General features: G+C 39.9%; 1 protein-coding gene across 10 annotated transcripts in view; it reads right to left on the bottom strand.

Moving 5' to 3' along the window:
• Positions 1-3,413: 3,413 nt before the first annotated feature.
• The window catches only part of tiam1b (TIAM Rac1 associated GEF 1b), a 176,207-nt gene continuing 151,675 nt past the window's right edge, over positions 3,414-27,945 (bottom strand). For 8 of the 10 annotated variants that reach the window (XM_057838495.1, XM_057838496.1, XM_057838491.1 and 5 more), the window contains 8 exons: positions 27,346-27,525; positions 27,166-27,284; positions 22,582-22,690; positions 22,456-22,514; positions 15,286-15,397; positions 15,127-15,214; positions 7,832-8,004; positions 3,415-4,256 (listed from right to left, as the gene is read on the bottom strand). In XM_057838495.1, the coding sequence (XP_057694478.1) occupies positions 3,901-4,256; positions 7,832-8,004; positions 15,127-15,214; positions 15,286-15,397; positions 22,456-22,514; positions 22,582-22,690; positions 27,166-27,284; positions 27,346-27,525 (1,196 nt within the window). In that variant the 3' untranslated portion in view covers positions 3,415-3,900. Of the gene's footprint in view, positions 4,257-7,831; positions 8,005-15,126; positions 15,215-15,285; positions 15,398-22,455; positions 22,515-22,581; positions 22,691-27,165; positions 27,285-27,345; positions 27,526-27,945 lie in introns of all 10 variants that reach the window. The other 2 variants (XM_057838501.1, XM_057838500.1) reach the window with 2 other exon arrangements.

The raw sequence follows: 27,945 nt of genomic DNA, 5'->3' as shown, positions 1-27,945 counted from the left end.
CCTGCTCATTTCAGGTCACTTTTCGTTGTTTTTGGGACACTTATGGGTCACTCTCTGTTCATTCCCAGGTCACTTTCTGTACATTTTAGAAAATTCCAGGGTCTTTTCCTAAACATAATCGACTCTTTCCTGTTTATTTTAACGTTTCCAGCTCACTTCCTGTACACTCGTTACTTCCTAATGATTGTGGGATATTTCCAGGTTACTTCCTGTTGATATTAGAAAAATTCCAGTTCACTTCCTGCACACTAGTCACTCCCGGACGATGGTGGGGCATTTCCGAGTCACTTTCGGATGATTTTGGGGCATGTCCAGGTGCCTTCCTGTTGATTTTAGAGTATACCCAACTCACTTCCAAATGATTATGGGGCGTTTCCAGGTTATTTCCTGTTGATTTCAGGTCACTTTCTGTTGATTTTGGGGCATTTCCAGGTGACTTCCTGTTGATTTTAGAGTATACCCAACTCACTTCCTGTACACGAGTCAGTTCCGATGATTTAGGGGCATTCCTGGGTCACGTTCTCTATTTTAGGTCATTTCCTGTGCATTTTAGAGAATTCCTGGGTCATTTGTTAAACATAATGGATTCTTTTCGGTTGATTTTAGTGGATTTGCAAGTCACCTCTTGTTTTTGGATATTGAGGCATTTCTGGGTTACTTCCTGTTTAGAGTATTTCCAGGTCACTGTACATTAGCCACGCCCTGTTCATTTTGGGGGATTTCTGGGTCATTTACTGTTGTTTTGGGGGGCACCAGAGGCTATTTCCCGTCATTGTTAGAGCATTTTCAGGTCACTTCCTGTTGGTTTTAAACACTTGCTGTTGATTTTGGGGCATTTCCAGGTCACTTCCTGTTGATTTTAGAGTATACCCAACTCACTTCCTGTACACGAGTCACTTCCGATGATTTAGGGGCATTCCTGGGTCACGTTCTTTATTTTAGGTCATTTCCTGTGCATTTTAGAGAATTCCTGGGTCATTGGTTAAACATAATGGATTATTTTCGGTTGATTTTAGTGGATTTGCAAGTCACCTCTTGTTTTTGGATATTGGGGCATTTCTGGGTTGCTTGCTGTTTAGAGTATTTCAAGGTCATTGTACATTAGCCACGCCCTGTTCATTCTGGGGGATTTCTGGGTCATTTTCTGTTGTTTTGGGGGGCACCAGAGGCTATTTCCCGTCATTGTTAGAGCATTTTCAGGTCACTTCCTGTTGGTTTTAGACACTTGCTGTTGATTTTATGGTATTTCCATGTCACTTCCTGTACATTAGTCACGCCTTGTTCATTTTGTGGGATTTCCGGGTCACTTCCTGTTGATTTCAGGTCACTTTCTGTTTTTTGGGGAGCACATATGGGTCGCTTTCTGTTTATTTTGATCATTTTCTGATGATTTTGGGTCAATCTGGGTCACTTCCATTACATTTTAGGTCACTTCCAATTCGCTGGTCTCTTTTCGTTGATTTTTGGGCATTTTTTCAAGGTCACTTCTAATTGATTTTAGGTCGCTTTCTCATCGTTTTGGCAAATTCTGGGGTCACTTCCTTGACATGACTTAGTTTTAAGGTCACCAGGTCACTTCCTAATCATTTGTCAATTACCGCTGATTTTGGGGGTCACGTCTTATTGATTTTGAAGTCACTTTCTGTTGCTTTTGGTGCAGAACCGGGTAACTTTCTACGAATTTTTTACATAAATTTTTACTTACACCGCCCACACAAAATGATGCAGTTTGACACCCCTGTTTTATGACTAGCGCGCTGAAAGTAGCCCCCAACTTCTTGTACAGTGTGTCTTTTGGCAACATAGGCCAGGCTGCAGATCGCCGCCCAAGTGTGCAAACACCGCCATTCCAAGAACTTGATTATCTCATCGGCTGGCCTAGGGGTCCATTCCATTTTAAGAGGGAGTGTTGGCAGCCTCCCACTTCAATTGGATTGGACGTCTACTACAGTCCCTGACAAAATTCTTGTCACTTATCCATTTTGTAGAAACAACTGCTAATAACCTGACTTTTAATGATTCAATTGGTTTCAGAAATGGCTCATTCTAAAGCTAAGACCCTCCCAAATGAGTTTGAATTTACAAAAATATGAAAAAAGATTTATCATTTGATGAAGACGTAAAGGTCAAATTTTGGCGAGACAAAAATTTTGTCACCCACAGAAAGTAGTGTGAAAATTGAACAAAAAATGTACTTCAAATACAAAAATATGTTACGTAACATAAGCAAATTAAGTAATGGTGCTGTGAGATCTAAATTTAATATTTTGTATGAATTCCATGGGCTTCGGCAAGGATTCATACAATTTATTGATGAAGTCATCAGGAACATCAAAGAAAGCAGTCTTGCATACCTCCCAGAGTTCATCAACATTCTTGGGTTTCGTCTTCCGTGCTTCCTCTTTCATCCTGTTCCATGTATGGTGACTGGGCTGGCCAGTCCTGGAGGATCTTGATCTTCTTTGCCTTTAGGAACTTTGAGGTAAAGATTGAAGTATGTGATGGAGCACCGTCCTGCTGCAGAATTTGTCCCTTTTTATGGTTAGGAATGTAAGAGGCAGCTAAGATCTGTTGATATTTCAGACTATTTATGTTGCCTTCCACCCTGCAGATCTCTCGCACAACCCCATACTGGATGTAACCCCAGACCATGATTTTGCCACCACCAAACTTCACTGTTTTCTGAGTTAATCTCGGATCGTAAGGGCTCCAGTAGGTCTCCTGCAATATTTGCGGCGACTGTGGTGTAATTCAATGGAAGATTCATCTGAAAATTCCACCTTTTGCCACAAAACAGTGAAGTTTGGTAGTGGCAAAATCATGGTCTGGGGTTACATCCAGTATGGGGGTGTGCGAGAGATCTGCAGGGTGGAAGGCAACATAAATAGTTTGAAATATCAACAAATCTTAGCTGCCTCTTACATTCCTAACCATAAAAAGGGACAAATTCTGCAGCAGGATGGTGCTCCATCGCATACCTCAATCTCTACCTCAAAGTTCCTCAAGGCAAAGAAGATCAAGATCCTCCAGGACTGGCCAGCCCAGTCACCAGATATGAAAATCCTCGAGCAAGTCTGGGGTAGGATGAAAGAGGGAGCATGGAAGACGAAACCCAAGAATGATGATGAACTCTGGGAGGCATGCAAGACTGCTTTCTTTGATGTTCCTGATGACATCATCAGTAAATTGTATGAATGCTTACCGAAGTCATACAAAAATTAAATTTGGATCTCAAAGCACCACTACTTAATTCGCCTATGTTATGTAACATATCTTTGTATTTGAAGTTCATTTTTTGTTCAATTTTCACACTACTTTCTGTAGGTGACAAAACTTTTGTTTTGCCAAAATGTGATCTTTATGTCTTCATGAAATGATACATCTTTTTTCGTATTTTTGTACATTCAACATCATTTGGGAGGGTCTTAGCTTTCACATGAGCCATTTCTGAAACCAATTGAATCATTAAAAGTCAGGTTATTAGCAATTGTTTCTACAAAATGGATAAGCGACAAGACTTTTGTCAGGGACTGTAGTAAGAAACTCATTTCAATTGATGGCAGAAGCATGAAAAGATGTTTCGTCGCCCATACCAAGATGGCCGATGCATGAAGTCATTACTAGCTTTTTTCTCAACCAATGTCAAAGCATCACTAGGTGCTATGGATGTCACTAGATGTCCAATCCATTTAAAGTGGAAGGGTTGACAGTGAATGAACGTGGCACACTCTCACTTCAAATGGATCGGACGTCAACTAAAGATAAGCTACCAACAAAGTCATTTCGGTTCACGGCAGACGGGTGATTGGACGCCACGCAATTGGACGCCTAATATCGTCAACGACGCCGAAAGAGTTAAGATTCCGTGATTGTACCATAAGTAGTTCGCACCTAACTTTTTCAGTCTGGCGAGGATTCTCGCCGCACCCACACGGTAGTCGCGTCCCCGGACTCCGCCCCCTCGCCGTCCAGAGACAAGGCGGCGAGCGACGTCCCGAGGCGGAGCCCGTCGTCTTCGTCGCTCAGGATATCTGTCTCCTTGGCCTCCTCGGGGTCTTCGTACTCTTTGAGGTCAAACTGTTCTTCCACCCAGCGGTCCGTGTCGCCCGACGAGCGCAGACGCTCCGGGTCCAAGGGGGACGCCGGGTCCGAGGGGGACGCCGGGTCGGGCTCGCCGTCCGGGACCACGTCCGTGTCGATGGTGAAGCGGTTGCGGACTAGCTTCCGACGACCCAGAGTTCTGGTCGGTGCGGAGGCTGCGCATCCCAAAAAAAAAATAAGATCATGAGTTTTAAGACTTGATCAAGCCATTGATACATGAATTTACTTTAAAAAAAAAAAAAAAACGCTTCTGGGCAATAAATATATACAGTACATGAAAGTAATCATTTAATATTAATGCTTATGTATAAAATTCAATTGAAAATTTTTTATAACATTTTTTTTATTTTAATTTTTTAATAAAAGAAGACAAAAATGTAAAATAATTTAAACATTCCAGATTTTTTTTTTTTTAATCTATTTTTTTATTTTAAATATAAAAAATCATTGGAAATTGTGTTATTTAAATGAATTTTTGGAAATTAAAAAAAATAAGACAAAATTTCAAAAAAAAAATTAAATAATTTTTAAAAATTGGTTAATTTGAAAAAAAAAATCACATTGAAAAATAAACCTATAAATTGGAAATTGCTTCGTATTAAAAAAAATACAAGTAATTTTTAAAAATTAAGAATACAAAAAAATTGTTTAGAATGATTTTGATTTAATTTTCACCATTTATTATAGAGAGAATTACATTGAAAAATACAACTAAAAATTGGAAATTGTTTTATATTTTAAATTTTGAAAAATAGACAAAAAATTACAAATAATTTTCTCAATTTAAGAATTAAATATAAATGATTTTGAATTTTTAACATTTACAGAGAATTACATTGGAAAAACAAAAACAAAAATTGGAAATTGTTTTATATTTTACTTTTTTTTTAAATTACAATTTTTGAAAATTCGGAATTAAAAAAAAAACTTTAAATATAAATTTGATTGATTTTTTTTTTTAAATACAACAAAAAATTGGAAATTTCCAGATTAAAAAAATTACAAGATTTTTTTTTAAAGAAATTGAGGAAAAAAATAAAATAGAAAATTCAAAAATACTTATCTAAAAAAAATTAAACATGAAAAAAAGAAACTTAATATAGCAAATATGATTTTTTTTTTTTTTTAATTTTTACATTAAAAAAAATTTTTTTTTTACATTTAATATTGTTTTTTGGTTTTATTGTTTTTGTTTATTGTTATACGAATTCAATTTACTGTATTCCACACTTTTATTTGAGGAATTTCTCATTTTGAGCTGTATTCCTCCATTTAACTTGTAAACAGTTTCAGTTCCAGCGTGATGACTGTAATTGACACTATTGCCCCGATTAAGACAAAAACTTTGTCAAGAAAGAAGAGGTCACCCTGGAGAAATGCCACACAAGCTTTAAAACAAAAGCAAGATTGGAGACGAGCAGAACGCAGATGGCGAAAAAACAAACTCCTAGTTTTTAATGATATCTACAAAGAGAGTCTTCGCAAATACAACCAGGAACTGAAAAATGATGGGCCAAAAAAGGAAAGGTCAAAAATAAGCAAGCAACTTAGCTCAATGTCACTCACAGCTACAAATCAAGTCAGAAATCTTGGCGTAATTATTGACTCAGACCTCAAATTTGATAGCCATCTGAAGTCCGTTACTAAATCCGCTTATTACCACCTAAAAAATATAACCAGAATTAAGGGGCTTCTGCCTCAACAAGACATGGAAAAACTTATGCATGCATTCATTTTCAGCAGATTGGACTATTGCAACGGTATATTTACGGGTCTTGATAGAAAATCAGTCAGGAAGCTGCAGCTAGTACAGAATGCTGCAGCCAGAGTCCTCACAAATACAAGGAAGCTGGACCACATTACACCGGTTTTGAAATCGCTACATTGGCTTCCAGTGAGTCAAAGGATAGACTATAAAATATTACAAAACACTTAATGGCCTTGGACCAAAATACATGCTTGACTTGTTAGATTCCTATGAGACATCTAGACCCCTAAGGTCGTCTGGAACGGGTCTTCCGCATATTCCAAGAATAAGAACCAAGCAGGGTGAGGCAGCATTTAGTTATTATGCTCCTCACCTCTGGAACAAGTTACCTGAACGTCTGAAGTATGCTCAAACTGTTAGCTCTTTTAAATCAGGGCTAAAAACGCTTTTGTTTAGCACTGCATATCCATAACTGTCTATATATTTCAATCTACTTGCTTTCTATTCCTCTTGTGCTTATCTCCATTGCTGATTTCAATTATCATTATTAGTAGTAGTTTTTGTTTTATTTCTATTTATTTATTTTTATTCCATTTGTTATTACCGTATTTTTCGGACTGTAAGTCGCGGTTTTTTTCATATTTTGGCTGGGGGTGCGACTTATACTCAGGAGCGACTTATGTGTGGAATTATTAACACATTATGATATAATTTCACATGTTATTTTGGTGTTTTGCAGTGACACTGATGGTTTTGTAAAGTTGTTAGCATGTTCTTATGCTATAGTTATCTGAATAACTCTTTATAGCTATGGCCACGTTCGCGTTCTGCCTTTGGCAGTGTATGTTCAATTGTATTATTGACTTTTTTTTATCTTGAAATGGATGCATTTCGTTTGTGGCGCTTTCACGCCCACGTGAGGGCGCACTCGCACTTGTTTACGTGACACGCCAGAAGAAGACGGACAGCAACGTAGCTCTGAGTGAGTGAGTGCGCGAGTTAGCTAGAGAGAATAGACGGATGCGAACCTACTTTCATTGTTTATGCTTTTAAATCATCTCTACAGAGGCAACGCCTGCGTGTATCATCTTTTCTGTTGTTGTGTGTTTTCCACCCGCGATCGGACACTTAGAGCCAGTTGTGTGGTTGTTTGAACGATGTGCTAATGATAGCGAACGCATGCTAACCTGTTACTTATTAATAATAGTACCTAATTATCATTTATTTACGTTGATGCGAACCTGTTTTCTATCGAGGACCAAATTGATTCAGCAAATTATACGGACGTCCAGCATTGTCTTTTGGGAGTTCGCTGTATAGCCCGGACAGGCCGTAGCGTAGGAGAGTATATTCACATTTCGTTGTTCATGCACTGTACACTGTACATTTATTTAGCATGTTGTTCTCTATTGTATTTTTATATTAAATTGCCTTTCAAGATGACATGTCTGTTCTATGTGTTGGATTTTATCAAGTAAATTTCCCCCCAAAATTCGACTTATACTCCGGTGCGACTTGTATATGTTTTTTTTCTCTTCGTTGGGCATTTTATGGCTGGATCGACTTATACTCAGGAGCGACTTCTAGTCCGAAAAATACGGTAAATGCGATTTTTATGTATAATTTTATTCCGATTTTGTTTCTCTTGCTTTTTACGTTGTATTGATTTATATGTGATTTTTATGATCTTCATGTGATGTAAAGCACTTTGAATTGCCTTGTGTTGAATTGTGCTATATAAATAAATTTGCCTTGCCTTGCCTTAAATTCTATATTTAGTTGATGATTCTTTTTTTAGTCACTTTATGTACTTCTATGTATTTCGTGTACAAAGTGTTTGTTCTAAATACTGAATTGAATTGAATCTAATCTTGCTCTTTCAGTGCCATTGACTATGCTGGACGCTGCTAATTTCAATGAGTTTATCACGAGTAGACTTTTAATCCGCTTAAAGCGGGAGACCTAGCACGTTCATTCCTTCCGCTTACTAGCGATCGTTCACGGCACCGCGACTGGCGTTACCTGCTCGGTTGATGACGGGCCGAGCGCCCTTGAGCGCGCAAAGACGCTTGCCTCCGAAGGGCACGTACTGCTGGCTGAGCGGAAGGCTCTCCGTCTTCAGCAGCTGGCGCCGGTGCTTCTCGCGAAGGATGGAGTGAACCGTCTTGACAAAGTCTTTTCTGCTTTCTGGGGAACTGTAAGAGGGACAGAGAGCGAAAGAGGAGGTGACGACATTATCCAAAGTCACTTTCATTTTTTGTTAATTTTTGGGATTATAAAGGAAATGTTAAACTATTACTGCGGCCATAGTGCAGTCGGTAGCTGGAGTTGTCCTTGGACCGAAGGGTCAGCGGTTCAATTCCCAGCTACGACTGCCCACCGTCGACGTGCCCATGGGCAAGGCACTGAACCCTAATTTACCTCGATTGGGTTGGCAGCGCCTTGCATGGCAGCAGCACCATTGGTGTGTGAAAGGGTAAATGTGTGCTAATGTAAAGCGCTATATAAGTACACTCCATTTACCATTATTGCTCATTCTTGGCGATGACTATTTTTTTGCCACTGCCAGTGACGGCCATATACTGTACATCAATTCCATTGAAAAGAAGTGAGCCAATATCAACAGGACAAGAACCCAAAATGCCAGTAAATCAACAGGACGTGATCCGATATGGACAGGAAGGCTACGTTCATACTACAGGTCTTAATGCACGAATCCGATTTTTTGTCATATCCGTTTTTTTGGCGTGCCCGTTCAGACTGCCTTTATCCATTGAGACCGTTCAAGTATTACGCATGCGCACTAATTCGCAGTCCGACACGCGCTAAGCAAGAAGACCCGCATGCGCAGAAGCATCAAAACAAATGACAGACGTCATCCGTCATTCCAGGGATTTTGCTTTTCAAAAGGTGGACACAAATAACAGACATAAATAATCCCCGTTTAGGCTTATATTCAAAGTTTATATGGATCGATAGCATGCACGCACTGTCCGTGCACGTCACACACACATACGGGCAGTTTGTCCCGACTCTCGGCCGTGGAGGCAATGTTGAAATATTGCTCACTTGGAACAGAGAGAAAACTGAGCATTCTCAGGCTTATCCTCAACCCATTTTTATTTTTTAGGACTTGTCAAGCTCAGCCCTTCCTCAAAAGCCGTGTTCACTGCAAGCTAGGCGCTAATAACGCACAGGTGCATCGCCACGGTAACGACTCTCTCGCTATTTGATGACGTAATTGCTGCATTAAATCCGATTTGCGGGACTGGACAGTACAGACCGCCGCGACAGTCTGGAAAAATGTGGCCTAGATCGGATTTAGACCACATACGAAAGTGACCCAGATCGGATTTGAAATGGTCCCGTTCTATGCGACTTGTCACGTTCAGACCGTCAAGTTAATGCCTCACTCGAGTGGGAAAAACACGAAAAAATCGGATTCGTGCATTAAGACCTGTAGTATGAACGTAGCCGAAGTGACCACGAAATGCCCCAACTATAACAGGAAAAGGTCCCGATTTGCCCCCCAATCAACAGGAAGAGAAACAGCATGAACAGGAAGAGACACAGGTATCAAATCAACAGGAAGAGACTGGATATCAACAAGGAGCTACCCACAATTGCCTTAAAATCTACAGGAATGGTAATGGTAAATGGTGTTATACTTGTATCGCGCTTTTCCACCTTTCAAGGCGCTCAAAGCGCTTTACACTATCTCGCCATCTACCTACTGGTGACGCAGCACCAAGTGACCCAATATGAACAGGAAGTGACACCAAAATGCCCCAAATCAACCGGAAGTGACCTGATATCAACAGGAAGTTACCGCAAAATGACCTCCAAACATAAGAAAATGACCTGATTTGAACAGGAAGTGAGCCAATATCAATCAGACGTCAACCTCAAATGCCCGAAAATAACCTGGAAGTGACCCAAAATGCCAGCAAATCAATAGAAAGTGACCCGATATGGACGGGAAGTGACCCCAAAATGCCAGCAAATCAACAGGTAGTGACCCGATTTGAACAGGAAGTGACTGAAAATGCCAGCAAATCAACAGGAAGTGACCTGATATGGACAGGTGACCAAGTGACCACGAATTGCCCCCATAACAACAGGAAAAGGTCCCGATTTTCCCCCAAATCAACAGGAAGAGACATAGAAATACCCTCAAATCAACAGGATGAGACTTGATATCAACAGGAAGCTACCCCTAATTGCCTTAAAATCTACAGGAAGTGACCCAATATCAATAGGAAGTTACCCACAAATGACCCGATATCAACAGGAAGTGACTCAGAAATGACCCCAAATCAACAAGAAGTGACTCAACAGGAATTGGTCCTTAAATGATCTTAAATCAGCAGGAAGTCATTCAACATCAATAGGAAGTGACCCTGAAATGCCAGCAAATCAACAGGAAGTGACCCGGAAATGCCCCCATATCAACAGGAAAAGGTCCCGAATAGCCCCCAAATCAAAAGGAAGTGACCCAATATGAACAGGAAGTGACACTAAAATGCCCCCAAATTGACCTGATATGAACAGGAACCGCGAAATTACCCAATTTGAACTGGAAGTGAACCAATAACAATTGGAAGTCAACCTTAAATGCCCGAAAATAAGCAGGAAGTGACCCAAAATGCCAGCAAATCAATAGAAAGTGACCAGATATCAAGAGGAAGTGACCTAGAAATTACCCCAAATCATCAAGAAGTGACCCAATAGCAACAGGAAGTGGTCTTTAAATGCCCTTAAATCAACAGGAAGTAATGCAATATTAAGGAAGTGCCCCTGAAATGACTTGAAATCAACAGGAAGTGACCTGATATCAACAGGAAGTAACTGTGAAATTACCCAATTTGAACTGGAAGTGAGCCAATAACAATAGGAAGTCAACCTTAAATACCCGAAAATAAGCAGGAAATGACCCAAAATGCCATCAAATCAATAGAAAGTGACCCGATATGGACAGTGAGTGACCCCAAAATGACCCCAAATCATCAACAAGTGACCCAACAGCAACAGGAAGTGGTCTTTAAATGCCCTTAAATCAACAGGAAGTGATGCAACATTAAGGAAGTGCCCCTGAAATGACTTGTAATCAACAGGAAGTAACTGTGAAATTACCCAATTTGAACTGGAAGTGAGCCAATAACAATAGGAAGTCAACCTTAAATGCCCGAAAATAAGCAGGAAATGACCCAAAATGCCAGCAAATCAATAGAAAGTGACCCGATATGGACAGGAAGTGACCCCAAAATGACCCCAAATCATCAACAAGTGACCCAACAGCAACAGGAAGTGGTCTTTAAATGCCCTTAAATCAACAGGAAGTGATGCAATATTAAGGCAGTGCCCCTGAAATGACTTGAAATCAACAGGAAGTGACCTGATATCAACAGGAAGTAACTGTGAAATTACCCAATTTGAACTGGAAGTGAGCCAATAACAATAGGAAGTCAACCTTAAATACCCGAAAATAAGCAGGAAATGACCCAAAATGCCATCAAATCAATAGAAAGTGACCCGATATGGACAGTGAGTGACCCCAAAATGACCCCAAATCATCAACAAGTGACCCAACAGCAACAGGAAGTGGTCTTTAAATGCCCTTAAATCAACAGGAAGTGATGCAGCATTAAGGAAGTGCCCCTGAAATGACTTGAAATCAACAGGAAGTAACTGTGAAATTACCCAATTTGAACTGGAAGAGAGCCAATAACAATAGGAAGTCAACCTTAAAGGGGAACTTTGAAGTAAGGTTGGCCAACCATGTTTTTGAATAATATCAATGGCTAAACAATTATAAGCATATTTTCATTATTTTTTTTAACGCAACCCTTCCAGATTCTTTGTTTAACCCATAGCGACGACGCCCTTGACAACGAAAATGCTTTTCTTCGGCAATCTTCGGAAATTACGTCACACCTAGACATGCGAGGGAAGTCCACCATAGAACAGTATTGTTTGTTGCATTGCTTCTCGGTAAGATGCCACAGCGGTGTGTGGCGATGTTTTGTTCTCGCTCAAACGAAAAGTTGTATGAGCGGCCAAAGGATAGCAGGGCACGTAAATGGACATCTTTCGTTTAAACGAAGCGAATGAATTTCACGCCATCATCGAGTAGTGTTCTCTGCTGCAAACACTTGGAAGATGCCTGCTTCCTTTACCGGTCTGCTTATGATCAAGGATTTGCCAAAAAGTAAGTGTGATTTTTGGATAGATGACTGATGACTTTGTCAAAGCATAGCTGCCTACTGTTGTGGAATTGAACAGTATAAGCTAGCGACGTTAGCCGAAAGTTAACTCGTGGAAATCCCCGATCATAGTTGTTGTTGCGTTCGCTAGGTTAAGCGTGTTTAAATTGTGCGTCATCTACGATCATGTCCGAAAGGGTTAATCCACTGTCAATCGGGAAACGGGTGTGGATGTGCATATAAACGGGTCGGCGTCGCGGTAATTCACGGTCACGTTGCTGTAAGAGACACACACCGCCGGTTCGTTTGTGCACATTTATTTGTATTTGTATTATGTATTTCCACCTTCATGCTTCAAGCATTGCATTGCTTATGGACGGTTCAGCGTTCACAGTGATTGCATGATAGGCTTCTAGTTTGTGTTTTATGAGAGCCGCTGACAGCTGAAAAATAGCGTGTTGGTTTAGCGTAGCCATTGAGTCAATCTCGCAGCGAATCAGCGAGCGCGCAGGTCACGCAGTGAATCATGGGAAATGTAGTCTCGGGACAACACTGAAGTGGTGCTTTGTAATCTGTTCGCTTGTGTGAAAAAACTACATTTCCTCACGCCATTAGGCGCCAATTCCTGCCGAGAGCTGTGTTCTAACTTTTCCATAAGAACTGCTCCATGTGTTAATAAAGAGACAGGGTTGTCAGCGCGTCGTGTGTTCGATACATTTGTAAACAAAAAGCTCATAACAAGACACTATGCACAATCCGTTTAAGAGACGCTGGAGTTGGAGGCGAGGAGGAGATCGGCGAGAAGCAAAACTTGGCGGTCGAATGTGGCGGCAGTCCGCTATTATTTTGTTTTCTTATTGTTGCCACAATAAAGTGGAGAAAGCCATCGAAGACTCATCTCCTTCTTTCCCCCCAACGTTTTTATATTATTATTTTATATGCATGAGAGCTGCCGGATCTGCCAAAATGAACATGAAGTCTGATTATTATTTTTTTTAACAATGTCATCAGATAGACAAAAACATAACATTATGTGTAAATGCCTGCATCTTCAAATCATAAAAATACTAACAGCCTATATCTTACCAATGTTGTAATTTCGATGGGTCTTGTATCTATTCCATGTCAGGTAGTCTAGGCACACTGTTTGCATTCTGATTAGCGTCTGGCTAATACATGTTAGATCCAACATAAAATTCCAAGCTCCTCTTTTTCCTCCAACTCTTCAAAAACTTGGATCTCCTCCCTTGCGCTCGGTCTATCGCTTATATCGCTGTTTGAATCAATGTTTGAAGGGCTTTGTATGACGGCCGTATGTATGGAGCTGTCAACGCTGTTCCCGGTGTGACGTATCACTTCCGGGTTCGTCCCGTTTCAGGCTTGAACTTCGGAAACGCGATTATTTTGACAAATATACAACATATAAATTATTTTTTCATGCTTTATTTGGTGGACAATGTTTAATTACTTTACTTGTGACTAGAGCTGAAACGAATACTCGAGCAACTCGAGTAACTCGAGTTTAAAAACTGATCCGAGTAATTTTATTCACCTCGAGTAATCGTTTATTTTGACAGCTCTAAGCATCACGTTTCGCTCTGACTACTTTTAATGCGGGACAACGCGCGGACGTCACGTGCGTAGAGGAAGAAGCAATAAAACAATATAAAAAACATTTCCGCAGCCGACAGCCGCTCCAAACTACGCCGACGATGCTAAAAACTAGCCCGCATGATGTTAAGTTGGTAGCAGGTAGCATCTGATGAGTCTCATAGAGATCCCATGTATGTTGAACTAGATGCTAAATGACAGACTCGGCCGCGTCTGGGCAGCGTTAATAAACAGCCGCCATCTTAAAGCAGTAGAGCGCTAAGCGCTAATAAAGAGCGCTAAACGCTAATAAATAAGATTAACGTTACTGTCTGAGTCACTAGCTCACGTAACGTTAGCCCTGCGGAGGGCTAGGTTTCTATTAATTATGACCACTTTCGATGCGTGGCTAACGTGTCTTACATACAGGCTTTAACATAACATAACATAGCGCTGTGGAGTGATGAGGGTGTAAAATAAAAACTCAATAATGCTAACTATCAATTTTAGCTTAGTAGTCATTGCTGAATAAAACACCAAGTAGCACTGGTCCCTAATGTGCTCCAATACAGCCTGTATCATACATTTATTTTGAACACTGCAAAAACACAAAATCCTATCAGGACTTACAGTTTGGAGTAGCGTAAAACTTAACTAGAACTTAAAAATGGCTTGACACAAATAGAAATTCAATTGAAACACGTGGGAAAAAATCCAAACTTTTAAGTGATGTTTGTTATCAAGCGTAATGGCATTTTTAGGTATATATATATATATATATATATATATATTTTTTTTTTTTCTAAATAAGATCTAAAGGTTTTTTGAGTGAAAGCAGTGAATTTGTCTTTTTTTTAAATTCTAGTTCATCTGAGATGCAATTGTTGGCTGTTTTCAACAATATACATCGAAAATAAAGACATTGATTGACTGAAAATGGTTCAAGATTAGATGAAATGTCTTGTTTTCTCATGTATATTTATAATTGCTCTTCACCTAAAAATATATTTGTTTTATCCGATTACTCGATTAATCGATAGAATTTTCAGTCGATTACTCGATTACTAAAATATTCGATAGCTGCAGCCCTACTTGTGACCCTATTTGGCATGTGAAGAAATTAGTTGACACTACAGCTTTAAATGCCCGAAAATAAGCAGGAAATGACCCAAAATGCCAGCAAATCAATAGAAAGTGACCCGATTTGGACAGGAAGTGACCCCAAAATGACACCAAATTGAAAGGAAGTGACTAAAAATGCCAGAAAATCAACAGGAAGTGGCCCGATATGGACAGGAAGTGACCTTGAAATGCCCCAATAACAACAGGAAAAGGTCCCGATTTGCCCCCAAATCAACAGGAAGTGACACAATATCAACAGGAAGTGACACTGAATTACACCCAAATCAACAGGAAATGAAATGACCACAAAATGACCCCCAACTCAATAGGAAGTCAACCCTGAATTGCCTAAAATCAACAGGAAGTGACCCGATATCAACACAAAAAATGAGTTTGACTTACCTACAACACAGCTGGAAAGCTCTCTCCGGCCGGCCTTCCGATTCCGACTTTGTGTGGACGATCTCGCACACGGACGTCCCTTCGCCGTCTGATGGAAAAATCCGTCCGTTTGTACTCGAGAGGCATATAGGCGTCGGACCCATTTGAAGCGGGACTCACCCGCGTTGGCGTTGGCCAACGGTCTGACTTGCAGGGAGTCGGTCGGAATCATGTGACGATATCGGAAGGGGTCTTTTTCTTCGGAAGACGTCGATGCTCGGTGGGAGCCGCCCTTCGGGGGGAGAAGGGTTGCATCATTTCGTGTCAGATTATATTCAAGATCACATCGTTTTCTTTTGGTTTTTGTTTTTTGTTGTTGTTTTTTGTTTTTCTTACATAGCATGTTTTTTTTTTTCAAAATCTTTTTTTTCTTTTTTTTGCAGTTCTTTATTTTCAGAAATTAAACTCATTCATTTTATTTTTTTGCCTTTTTTTTCATTATACCTAATTTATTTTGGGACGTTTGGGGTTATTTTTTTGGGGGGGTTAATTTTCTTTGGGGGTTTTTTTGTGTTTCTTTGCTGACCATTTCTCTTTCGTTTTCCATTTTTTGTTGAGTTTTTTTTTTTTTTAATTAGGGTTAGGGTTTTGGGTTTAGGTTAGCAACTCTTTTCATTTTATTTATTTATTTATTTATTTTGTTTGTTTGTTTTTTGTTTGCTTTTTGCTGGTTATTTTTGAGTAAGAAAAGCTATTGTAAAAATACTTTTATCGAACAACAAACCCCCCCCCCCTCTTTTAATTGCTTTTTTTTTTGGGTCATTTTTTGCTGGGCTTTTTTTCGATTTTTTTCTGGGGGGTTTTTGTAGTTTTTTTCTCAGCAAATCTTTTTTTTGCCTTTCTTTTTAGGTTTTTCGTTGTTTTTTTTTGCTTTGTTTTTGCTGTTTTTTATTTTTAATCATATTTTTTCTTAGGGTTAGGGTTACTTTTTCATTTATTTATTTATGCTTGCTTATTTGTCATTTTTTGCTGGGCTTTTTTGTCTTTTGTCTTTTTTTTGTTTTTGTTTTGTTTTGCTGTTTTTGTTTGTTTTCTTTTTTGTTTGCTTTTTGCTGGTTATTTTTGAGTAAGAAAAACTATTGTAAAATACTTTTATCCAATCTCCCCCCGCCCCCCCTTCTTTCAATTGCTTTTTTTTTTTTGGTCACTTTTTTGCTGGGCTTTTTTTCGATTTTTTTCTGGGGGGTTTTTGTATTTTTTTTCTCAGCAAATCTTCATTTGTTTCTCTTTTTTCTTTTTTTTTTTTTTGCTGTTTTTTCAGGTTTTTCGTTGTTTTTTTGCTTTGTTTTTGCTGTTTTTTTTTATTTTGAATCATATTTTTTCTTAGGGTTAGGGTTACTTTTTCATTTATTTATTTGTGTTTGCTTATTTGTCATTTTTTGCTGGGCTTTTTTGTCTTTTGTCTTGTTTTTGTTAGCAACTTCATTTTTTTGTTGTTGCTGTTTTTGTTTTCTTTTTTCATTTGTTTTTTGCTGTTTTTTTAAGTAAAAAAAACTATTGCAAAAAATACTTTTATCACAATTTTTCCCGCATTTTTAGTTGCTTATTTGTTTTTTGTCACTTTTTTCTTGGGCTTTTTTTCAGTTTTTTTTCTGGAGGGTTCTTTTTGTTTGTTTTTGTTAGCAAATCTTCACTTTTTTCCCTTTTTGTTGTAGTTTTTTTCTTTGTTTTGATTTTTGCTGCTTTTTATTTTTGACCGTAGTTTTTCCATTTTTTTCTCCCCTTTTTCTTGTAAATTTATTTATTTTTGCTTATTTGTCATTTATTTGTCGGGCTTTTTTTTCTATTTTTTCAGGTTTTTATTCTTTTTTTTTGTTTTTTTGTTTTAGTTTTTTGTTAGCAACTCTTCAGTTCTGACCTTTTTAGTTTGTTTTTTTTGCTGTTTTTTCTGTTTTCTTTTTCGTTTGTTTTTTTTACGGGGTTTTTTGTGTTAAAAAACTACTGTAAGAAGTACTGTAAAAAATACTTTTATCTCGTTTTTTTATTGCTTTTTTTTAATTTAAATTTTCTATTTTTTCTGTTTTTTTATTTAGTTTTTTATTAGCAACTCTTTTCATTTTTATCCTTTTTTAGGGCCCGAGCACTAGGCGTTAGTGTTGTATCGGTCGCGAACGATTCGTTCTTTTTGAACGAATTGTTTTGGTGAACGAGACCGAACTAATCATCATCTGCACTGATTCGTTCTAAGAAGGTGGTGCTTGTTCGCTGCGTGGGAGGGCGTTGAGCAAGCGGCAGCGTCTTCTGACATCGCACACGACCAATCAGACGCCAGCCTCATCGCGGGCAGGGGAGGGAGCGGAAACAGAATCAGGGCGTTTGTCACTCACGTCCACGTGTGGCCAATAAGCAGCCAGCGTGCCGGCAGGGGGGCAAGACTGAGTTTTTTCACTTCCCGTTCAGTGATTCGGTCCTCCGGTTCCTGACCTAGCTTGCTGCTAACTTGATTTTCCAGTAATGACTATGCGGTGAACGAATCAGAAAATGAAAGGAAATGACTTTGTCACATATTTGTTAACGTGGAGCCTATCAAATGCTGCTCAAACAGACAAAAACACCACACAAATCTAGCGAGCATTGTTTAGAGTAGTACTTTTCTCAACAAACTCGTGACTGCCTATGACGACATACTATCAAATTTACAGTAATTTAAAACACGGGTAGCTACGAGGCAAGCAAAAGCTGAGCTGCGGTCGCGTGACGGCAGTGAAGCGGGCAGAGAACTGTCACTCTATGGAGGCTTCATGGCAGCGATATTTACCTCATATGTGCACAGAAAAAAATATTTAGTATGATCACCATAATACTGATTTGCAATGAAACTGTATATACATGTCAATTTTTTCCCGAGTGTTTTTTTTTTTTTTTTTTCCGTGTCAGCGTGTCGGGTGTTGGTTGGTTTGACAAATTATGTCAATCCGTCCATCATGTGCTTTTCAAGCGCCCAAAACAACGCACGCAGACACGGGAGATGTCGCAATATGTCTACATTTTTCTTAACAGACTAATGAGAGTAGAAAGGCGACATCGTAAAGAGCTAACAATTATTTCTCGTCAGCATTTGACGATCTGAGATGCGGGGACGACAGGGGAGCTGACGGGATTATTTTATTTATTAATACCAGTGCAAAAAAACAATATGATCACCATAATACTGATTTGCAATGAAACTGTATATACATGTATTTTTTTTCCGAGTGTTTTTTTTTTTTTTTTTTCCTCGTGTCAGGTGTTGGTTGGTTTGACAAATTATGTCAATCCGTCCATCATGTGCTACTCAAGCGCCCAAAAACAAAGCACGCGGACACGGGAGATGTCGCAATATGTCTACATTTTTCTTAACAGACTAATGGGAGTAGAAAGGCGACATCGTAAAGAGCAAACAATTATTTCTCGTCAGCATTTGACGATCTGAGATGCGGGGACGACAGGGGAGCTGACCGGATTATTTTATTTATTAATACCAGTGCAAAAATTCAACACGATCATCTTAATACTAAAAAACAAAAATACAACAGAGCGAGATGTAAATATGATGTGTTGGTCGTTCCATATTCAGAAATTAAACTTTCGATGTATTTTTATTTTCGTGACAGCAAACATGCTGTATATGTATGTGTGATCAAGAACCTGCTAAAGAAAGTCCGTGCGCCCCCGCCCCCTACTCCCCTCACAAAAGGAAAATGTTTAACCGTGTCCTAAATCGAAATGCAAGCACGAGCCATGACTTTGAGCCCATAGAACTAGGACAGACGACGCGGAAGTTCTCCCTCGCTTTTGCAGCAGCAGGAGGGAGACGAGGCTGTCTGTGAAAGCAGAATGATACCGCCTGTCACTCATTTCTGAAACTACGACGAGTGGTCAATGTGGAAGAGAGGGAGGGACCAAGCAATGTCACTTCCCGTTCAGTTATACTGCGAAGCGGTCTTTGGTGATTCGTTCGGCAACGTCACTTCCCGTTCAGTAACCGAACGATTCGTTTGGGCGGGGAGGGAGATGAGGGGGCGAACGATTCGTTGAACGATTTGTTTGAACGAATCTTTTTACTGAACGAACCGGAATGGATTCGTTTACTCAAGTGAACGACAAATCTCGTCACTACTAGGCGTGCGAAGGCCCTATTGTTTTGCAAAGGATTATTATTTTTATTTATTTATTTATTTATTTTCAGGGCAAATGAAAACGGCCAATTTGGAGGCCTGAACATGCACGAAAAGTCACCAAAATTTGCACATACGTGCAGATTCGCGTAAATTTCGATAATCTTGCGTCGTTTTGAAAAAATGTCAAAAAATGGCTCAGTGGCGCCCCCTTGACCCTTAAAATTTTCAAAAAGGCCTCTCCTCTCAGGTTTTCAACGTAGAGCAATGAAATTTGGGGAGTAGATACCTTATGCCTAACTGTTCAAAAAAGCCTCTTGCACCCATATTCCAAATCCAACAGGAAATCGGGTATTTTGGATCGAATGTGAAATTTTTTCGGTTCACAGTTGGAGTTTACGTTTGGAGGCTTGAACATGCACGAAAACTCACCAAAATTTGCACATACATTCAACTTTGCGTAAATTTTGATAATCTATAAGAAAATTTAACAAAATGGCTCAGTGGCGCCCCCTTGAAATTTTCAAAAAGGCCTCTCCTATTAGGTTTTTTCAACGTAGAACAATGAAATTTAGTGAGTCGATACATTGTACAAAACTGCTCCAAAAAGTCTCTTGCACCCATATTCCAAACCCAACAAGAAGCCGGAAATTTTGGGTCAAATGCGAAATTTTCTCGATTTACATTTGAGACCTTGTCGCTGAAGGATAAAGTTGGATCGTCTTCAAAATTGGTCAGACTATTCAGGAGACCTATGAGATCTTAAGTTTTCAAAATGGTGTGTTTTCATTCAAGGGTCTGGCCTGGGCGTGGTCCCAAAGTCGGCCATTTTTAGGCAAAATACCAAATTCAGAAAATGATTAAAAACTCCGTGATCCAACGTTCAATCTTTTTCATTTCTAGCATATTTATGAGATATCCCAGCCTGAACACGACTGCATTGAAATATTACCCATTAGGCCTGGCGCCCCTAGTGGAAACAGGAAATGGCCGTCTTTACGAGACAGGCTCCTCCTCCAAGGGAAAAAAATCTATTGACCTCAAACCTGTTTCAGGGGAGCCTCAAGACATGTGTTCAGGTGCCTGATGAAAAATATTGAGGTTTCGTTGAAGCGGAGAGGTCCAAACTGGAAGTGAAAATGACCGTCAACAATTTGTCTCGCCAAAAACTTTGAACAGTCATAACTCGGCAGATATGCAACATATCTGCGCCAAACTTTCCGTGTTTGTTGAGAGTCATACCCTAAAGGTTCTTGTAGGGGTCATTTGCATCAACTCTACAGTGCCAACTAGTGGCGACAGAAATAAGTTTTAAAAAAGGCCTTTTCTATTGGGTTTTTTCAACATAGAGCAAGGAAATTTGGGGAGTAGATACCTTATGCAAAACTGCTCCAAAAAGTCTCTTGCACCCATATTCCAAATCCAACAGGAAATCGGGTATTTTTGATCGAATGTGAAATTTTCATGGGTTCACAGTAAGAGTTTACATTTGGAGGCTTGAATATGCATAAAAACTCACCAAAATTTGCACATACATGCAGCTTTGCATAATGTTCGATAATCTTGCAACGTTACGAAAACATGTAACAAAATGGCTCAGTGGCGCCCCCTTGAAATTTTCAAAAAGGCCTCTCCATTTAGGTTTTTTCAACGTAGAGGGATGAAATTCGGAGAGTCGATACCTTGTACAAAACTGCTCCAAAAAGTCTCTTGCATGCGTATTCCAAACCCAACAGGAAATCGGGTATTTTGGATTGAATGTGAAATTTTTATCGATTTACAGTGTGCACATTTTACACCTTGGCACCTAGGGAATTAGTTTGATCATTCTCAAAATTGGCGAGACTGTTCATGAGGCATATGAAATCTTAAGTTATCAAAATGGTGTGTTTTCATTCACGGGCCTGAGCTGGGCGGGGTGCCAAAGTCGGCCATTTTTTCGCCAAAACACCAAATTCGGAAAATGACTGATAACTCCCTCATACAACGTTCAATCTATTTTAAATCTGGCATGTGTGTGAGGTATACCAGCCTGAGCAGGACTGGATTGAAAATTTACCATTTGTGCCTGGCGCCTCCTAGTGGGAACAGGAAAAGCCCTTTTTTTACGGGACACACACCTCCTCTAAAGGGAAAAAAACAATCTACCTCAAACCTGCATAAGGGAAGCCTTAAGACCTGTGTTCAGGTGCCTGATGAAAAATATTGAGGTTTCGTTGAAGCGGAGGGGTCCAAACAGGAAAGTGAAAATGACCGTCAACAATTTGTCTCGCTAAAAACTTTGAACAGTCATAACTCGGCAGATATACAACATATCTGCGACAAACTTCCCGTGCTTGTTGAGAGTCATACCCTGAAGTGCCTTGTAGGGGTCATTTGCATCAACCCTACAGCGCCAACTAGTGGCAATAGAAAGTCACTCGTTTTTCCAATACATGTCCAGTTCTTTTCAGTTTGGTCATTGTAGTTTCAAGACCTATTAAAATACTTATTTACGGCCCATGTCCACGTGTCTGTCTGTTGCCGTGACGACCCTTTGTTCGCCATTTAAAGGAAATATTTTTTTTCCAGAGAGTCAGGCAGCTTATAGAGCCACAATATTTGGCACACTTGGTCAAATTGGCCCAGTTAGAAGATTAATTTTGGTTTTGAATAAGGGCTTGGCTGCACAGCTCAGTAGTGGCTCCTTTTTTGTAGTACTCTCTCCAATAGGGGTTTTTATCTCTTGGGTGTGGTAATGTAAGAGGCGACTTTCGAGCATGTTAGGTTCTAATGAGATGATTAGAGAGGAGGATCTGCCACCACCCTGACCTGCACACAGTCCGAGTTGCGTGACGTCCGAGTTGCGGTAGATTGCGAGGGCCCGTTCAGTCCTGCTTGCAGGCCTAGTTTTCTTTGTTGTTTTCATGTTTGTTTTTTGCCATTTTATATTTTTATCAATACGTTTTTCTTTTTTTGTTTTTCCCATTTGTTTTTTTTTTCTTCTTGTAAACATTTTCATTTTATTTTTTCAATTATTGCTTTTTTGTATCTTTATTGTCGGAGTTTTTTCTATTTTTTTTTCTTGTCTTTTTTTTTAAATTTTGTTAGCAACTGTTTTGCTTTTTTTTTGCAGTTTTTTTCTTTATTTTTTTTCAAGTTTTTTTTTTTTTTTAATCAACTCGTTTTTTTTACATTTTTATAGCAAACTTACCATTTTCTTCTTCTGTTTGGATCCATCCTTGCAGACGAAAACGACTGCTGTTTTGAAGACTACAAGACCAGAAATGTTGGTACCACCATCAAAGAACCGTGGAATTGAATAACAAGAATGTAATACCAAAAGTGGCCATCTGGGGCTCTTTTTTCCATTTTCCTAAAGAGGCAGGCGGGTTAATCCAAGACACGCTGGTGTGGAGTAGCAGATCGCCCATAGACAAGTCAGCAACCTTCAAATGAAGACAAAACACAGTATTGTTTCTGCTGTATGATATATAAAACCATTTTTTACACATGTTCAATTTGCCAAGTGGCGCTACAACCTAAAACTATCCAGTGTAAACAGAAGCAGCTTAGCAGCATACATAGATTTGCTCAAATGTAATGATCTACTAATACTTTGTAATATTTGTGTAATTTCTTGTCCTTTTTCCAATCGTAAAGTACTGTGGAGAACTACATATCCCATGATTCTAAAACGATGGTTAACTCATTGTCTGCCAATTAATGTTTATAGATGTCCCATCCATCTGAAGTGGGAAGGATGTCAGCAAATGAACGAACGTTCATCTTCATGTTCCATATATATTTTTGCTCATATGTATTGATTTACAAATACTACTGCTACTAACACTTTTTAAGACTACTGAATGTAAAGTAACTGCTAACATGACTTGCTTGGAACCTGATTAATAGCTTATTTGCTGCACTAGACGTCTAAGTGGGAGGGTTGGCAGCGAAAGTTCGTTCACTGCCGGCCTATCCACTTCAAACTGAGTCAGTTTCAGTTTATTCACACATCATATCAAGGTACACACAAAAACATGGTCGTATACAAACAGCTCACCTGAGAAGATGCGTGAATTGGACGTCTACTAGCGATAAACTCATTTCATTTCAAGGCAAATGTATGAAAAGACCTCAGGAGGCCATGTTGGTAGGGGCAAGGTTCCCGTGTCCTGTTCATTCCCACTTCCTGTTCAGTAACCCAAAATCAACAGGAAGGGACCTGTAAATTCCCCCCAAATTAAGAGGAAGTGACTGTAAATCACCAGAAAATTGTCTGAAATGCCCCAAAATTTACTCCTTGGCTGCCACTGATTACTGTACATGTCAAATTCGTTTGGACATCTACTAGCGACAAACTCATTTCATTTCACAGCAGAACCATTAAAACACCTTTCATTGCCCATACTACCACGGCCTCAGGGCGGCCATGTTGGTAGGGGCAAGGTTCCCATGTCCTGTTCATTCCCACTTCCTGTTCAGTTAACCGAAATCAACAGGAAGTTAGCCATAAATCCCACAAAATCTACAGGAAGTGACCGAAAATCAAAAGAAAATTATCTGAAATGCCCAAAAATTAACTCCTTGGCTTCATTGACGACCATAGACGCCCAATCCGTTTAGAGTGGGAGGTATGGCAGCCAATGAATGAACGTTCATTGGCTGCCACCCTCCCATTTCAAACGGTTTGGATGTCTACTAGCGACAAACTCATTTCATTTCACAGCAGAACCATTAAAACACCTTTCATTGCTCATAATAACACAGCCTCAGGGCGGCCATGTTGGCAGGGGCAACGTTCCCATGTCCTGTTCATTCCCACTTCCTGTTCAGTTACCCGAAATCAACAGGAAGTTAGCCATAAATCCCACAAAATCTATGGGAAGTGACCGAAAATCAAAAGAAAATTACATGAAATGCCCCAAAATTTACTCCTTGGCTGCCATTGATGACCATAGATGTCCAATCCGTTTATAGTGAGAGGTATGGCAGCCAATGAACGTTCATTGGCTGCCATACCTCCCACTCTAAAGGGATTGGACGTCTACTAGCGATAAACCCATTTCATTTCACGGCAAAAGCAAGACAAGAACTTTCAACGCCTCTACCAACATGGCCTCAGGGTGGCCATGTTGGTAGGGGCAAGGTTCCCATGTCCTTTTCATTACCACTTCTTTTTCAGTAAGCCAAAATCAACAGGAAGTTGCCTGAAATGCCCCAAAGTTAACTCCTTGGCTGCCATTGATGGATTGGACGTCTACCAACATGGCCTCAGAGCAGCCATGTTGGTAGGGGCAACATTCCCATGTCCTGTTCATTCCCACTTCCTGTTCAGTAACCCAAAATCAACAGAAAGTGACCTCCAAATTCCCTTATAATTAAGAGGAAGTGACTGAAAAACAACAGAAAATTGCCTGAAATACCTCCAAATTAACTCCTCGGCTGCCATCGATGACCATAGACGTACAATCCGTTTAGAGTGAGAGGTATGACAGCTAATGAACATTCATTGGCTACCACCCTCCCACTTCAAACGGTTTGGACGTCTAAATTTCATTTCACGGCAAAAGACCTTCCAACGCCTCGACCAACATGGCCGCCCTGAGGCCATGTTGGTAGGGGCAAGGTTCACATGTCCTGTTCATTCCCACTTCCTGTTCAGTAACCCAAAATCAACAGGAAATTGCCAGAAATGCCCCAAGGTTAACTCCTTGGCTGCCATTGATGGACTGGACGTCCATGGCCTCAGAGCGGCCATGTTGGTAGGGGCAACATTCCTATTTCCTGTTCATTCCAGTAACCCAAAATCAACACCAAGTGACCTGTAAATCCCCCCCCCCCCCCCCCCCAAATCAATAGGGAATGACTGAAAATTAACTGCAAATTGCCTGAAATGGCCCAAAATCGACTCCTTGGCTGCCATTGATGACTAAAGACGTCCGATCCGTTTGAAGCGGGAGGGCTGACAGCAAATGAACGGACGTTCCTCCGCTGCCAGTCCTCCCACTTCAAACGGACTGGACGTCTACTAGCGATAAACTCAACAGAATTGACAGCAGAAGCATGAAAAGTGCCTTTCATCGCCCCTACCAACATGGCCTCAAGGCCATCATCTTGCTCGAGGCAGCATTCCCATCCATTGACATTAATCTAAATCAATTTTTGAAAGTTTATTTAAAATAATATTCGGTTAAGAAAAGAACAACTTTATTTTAAAGTCAATGCAATGACTGATGGGAATGTCGCCCCTACCAACATGGCTGCCCTGAGGCCTTGCTGGTAGGGCAGCGAAAGGACTGTTCATGCTTCTGCTGTGAATTTCACAACAGAGGAAAGATGATTGGACGCCACACAATTGGACGTCTTATCATCTCGGTAAAGGCGACAAACTCTCCTTTTTTTTAACGGCGACGTGCGTAGTTGGAGACCATCTTGGGTGGGTCAAACAGATATCGAAAAGTACATATTCTAAGTACAACCTCTAGCAGAAAGTATGGAATCACCAGTCTCGGACGAGCACTCACTCAGACATTTTATCATGTAGAACAAACTCAGATATAAAGCTTGGAAAAATAATGAATTAGTTGAAAAGTGCCACACTTTAGCATTCAGAAACACTAAAAGAAATGAATGACGGTGGTCAGTAAATGTTACTTTTATCGAGCAAGTGCAGGGATATAAATATAGAATCACTCCATTCTGAGGAAAAATATATGGAATCATGAGAAACAAACAAAGAAATAACAATCAAAACACACCTCTATTATTTAGTTGCGCCACCTCTGGCTTTTATGACAGCTTGCAGTCTCTGAGGCATGGACTTGATGAGTATTCTTCATCAATTTGGTGCCAACTCTCTTTGATTGCAGTTGCCAGATCATCCTTGCGCGTCGGAGCCTTGCTGTGGACTTTGTGATCTTTGTAAATCTCACTGGAACAGCACCAAACCAAAGTTCCAGCATCATCACCTTGTCCAATGCAGATTCTTGACTCTTGACACCTTTTCCAATGCAGATTCTTGACTCTTGTCAAGGTGATGATGCTGGAAATTTGGTTTGGTGCCGTTCCAGTGAGATTTACAAAGATGAGTGCCTCAAGAAAACATCAAAATTCTTTCAGTCCTTGATGATATGGGGCTGCATGTTAGGCAAAGGCACTGGGGAGATGGCTGTGGTTAAATTTTCAATAAATGCACAAGTTTATATTCAAATTTTAGAAAGCTTTCTTATCCCGTCAATTGAAAATATGTGTCATTTTCCAAGATGTCAATGCATCATGCCACAGAGCTAAAACTGATAAAGCATTCCTTGGAAAAAGACTCATCCAGTCAATGTCATGGCCTGCAAATAGCCCAGATCTCAACCCTATTGAAAACCTGTGGTGGAAATTGAAAACAAATGGTCCACAGCAAGCCGGTGGTCCGACCTGCAAGGATGATCTGGCAACTGCAATCAAAGAAAGTTGGCACCGAATTGATGAAGAATACTCATCAAGTCCATGTCTAAGAGACAGCAAGCTGTCATAAAAGCCAGTGGAGGTTCTACTAAATACTAGCAATGTGTTTTGATTGTTATTTCTTTGTTTGTTTCTAATGATTCCATATTTTTTTCCTCAGAATGGAGTGATTCCATATATATTTCCCCGCACTGTCTCTATAAAAGTAACATTTACTGACCACCACAATGTTTTCTATTCATTTCTTTTAGTGTTTCTGAATGCTAAAGAGTTGCACTTTTGAACTAATTCATTATTTTTTCAAGCTTTTTATCTGAGTTTGTTCTACATGATGAAATGTCTGAGTGAGTGCTCGTCCGAGACTGCTGATTCCATACTTTTTGCTAGGGGTTGTACTCGCCGATACGGATGATGTCATTTTAGCACCGTAGCATTTCAACGCTACTCCATAGGTTCTCCCTACCTCCTTCTTGTCGCCGCTCTGCTCGGTTATGAGCTGGTCGAAGACGGCGCCGAACTCTTCGTGGATTTTCTGCATCTCGTTAATGTGGCTAGCCACTTTGTTCATGGCCTTCATGGCGACTGGAAAGAAAAACGGGTAAAACGTTGGACTGAGCAATGAGGGAGTGCGAGAAGTTCTCACCATCCAGGTGGTAGTGCTCTTCGCTGTCCGGGTCGGTGAGCGAGTAGAGCTCCCTGAGCAGCAGAGGGTACTTGAGGACCCTCTGGATAGGTTTGATGAGATACGACTCCAGCGTGGACGAATGCTGCTGCTTAGGGTTGCGCTCGTCCAAAAAAGCCTTGAAGTCGGGGTCGCTTTTGGCTAAGAACAAATGATGACGTATGATGAGACGTTCAGGCGAAACGTAACTCATTTGGCCGAGGATGGTGCTGAAAGAGGAACGTTCTCAGCCAGTCTGCCCAATTTTAAAGGAAATGAATGTGCCGTTGTTATGGAGGACCAGGAGTGCAAAAAAAAAAACACAATTAAATGAATAATTAAAAGTGTAATTAAATGCTTCTATTTCAATATTTATTTATTTCAATATTTACAGTATGTCAACATTTTTTTAAATTTAATTTTATATTTATTTAAATTTTTATTTGTTTATGTGAAAGAATATTTTATTCATGCTTATAAAACACAAAGATTAACTGCTGTGAAACTATATGCGTTTGTATATGCACTGTATCCACGTTCTTGTGCTCCATGTATTTCTTTGAACATTAACACAGTGGGTAT

This window comes from Corythoichthys intestinalis, chromosome 6, assembly GCF_030265065.1.
Source record: "Corythoichthys intestinalis isolate RoL2023-P3 chromosome 6, ASM3026506v1, whole genome shotgun sequence".
Taxonomy (NCBI): domain Eukaryota; kingdom Metazoa; phylum Chordata; class Actinopteri; order Syngnathiformes; family Syngnathidae; genus Corythoichthys; species Corythoichthys intestinalis.
Note: the sequence above shows the minus strand (reverse complement) of the source record. Positions and strands in the feature narration are given on the sequence as shown.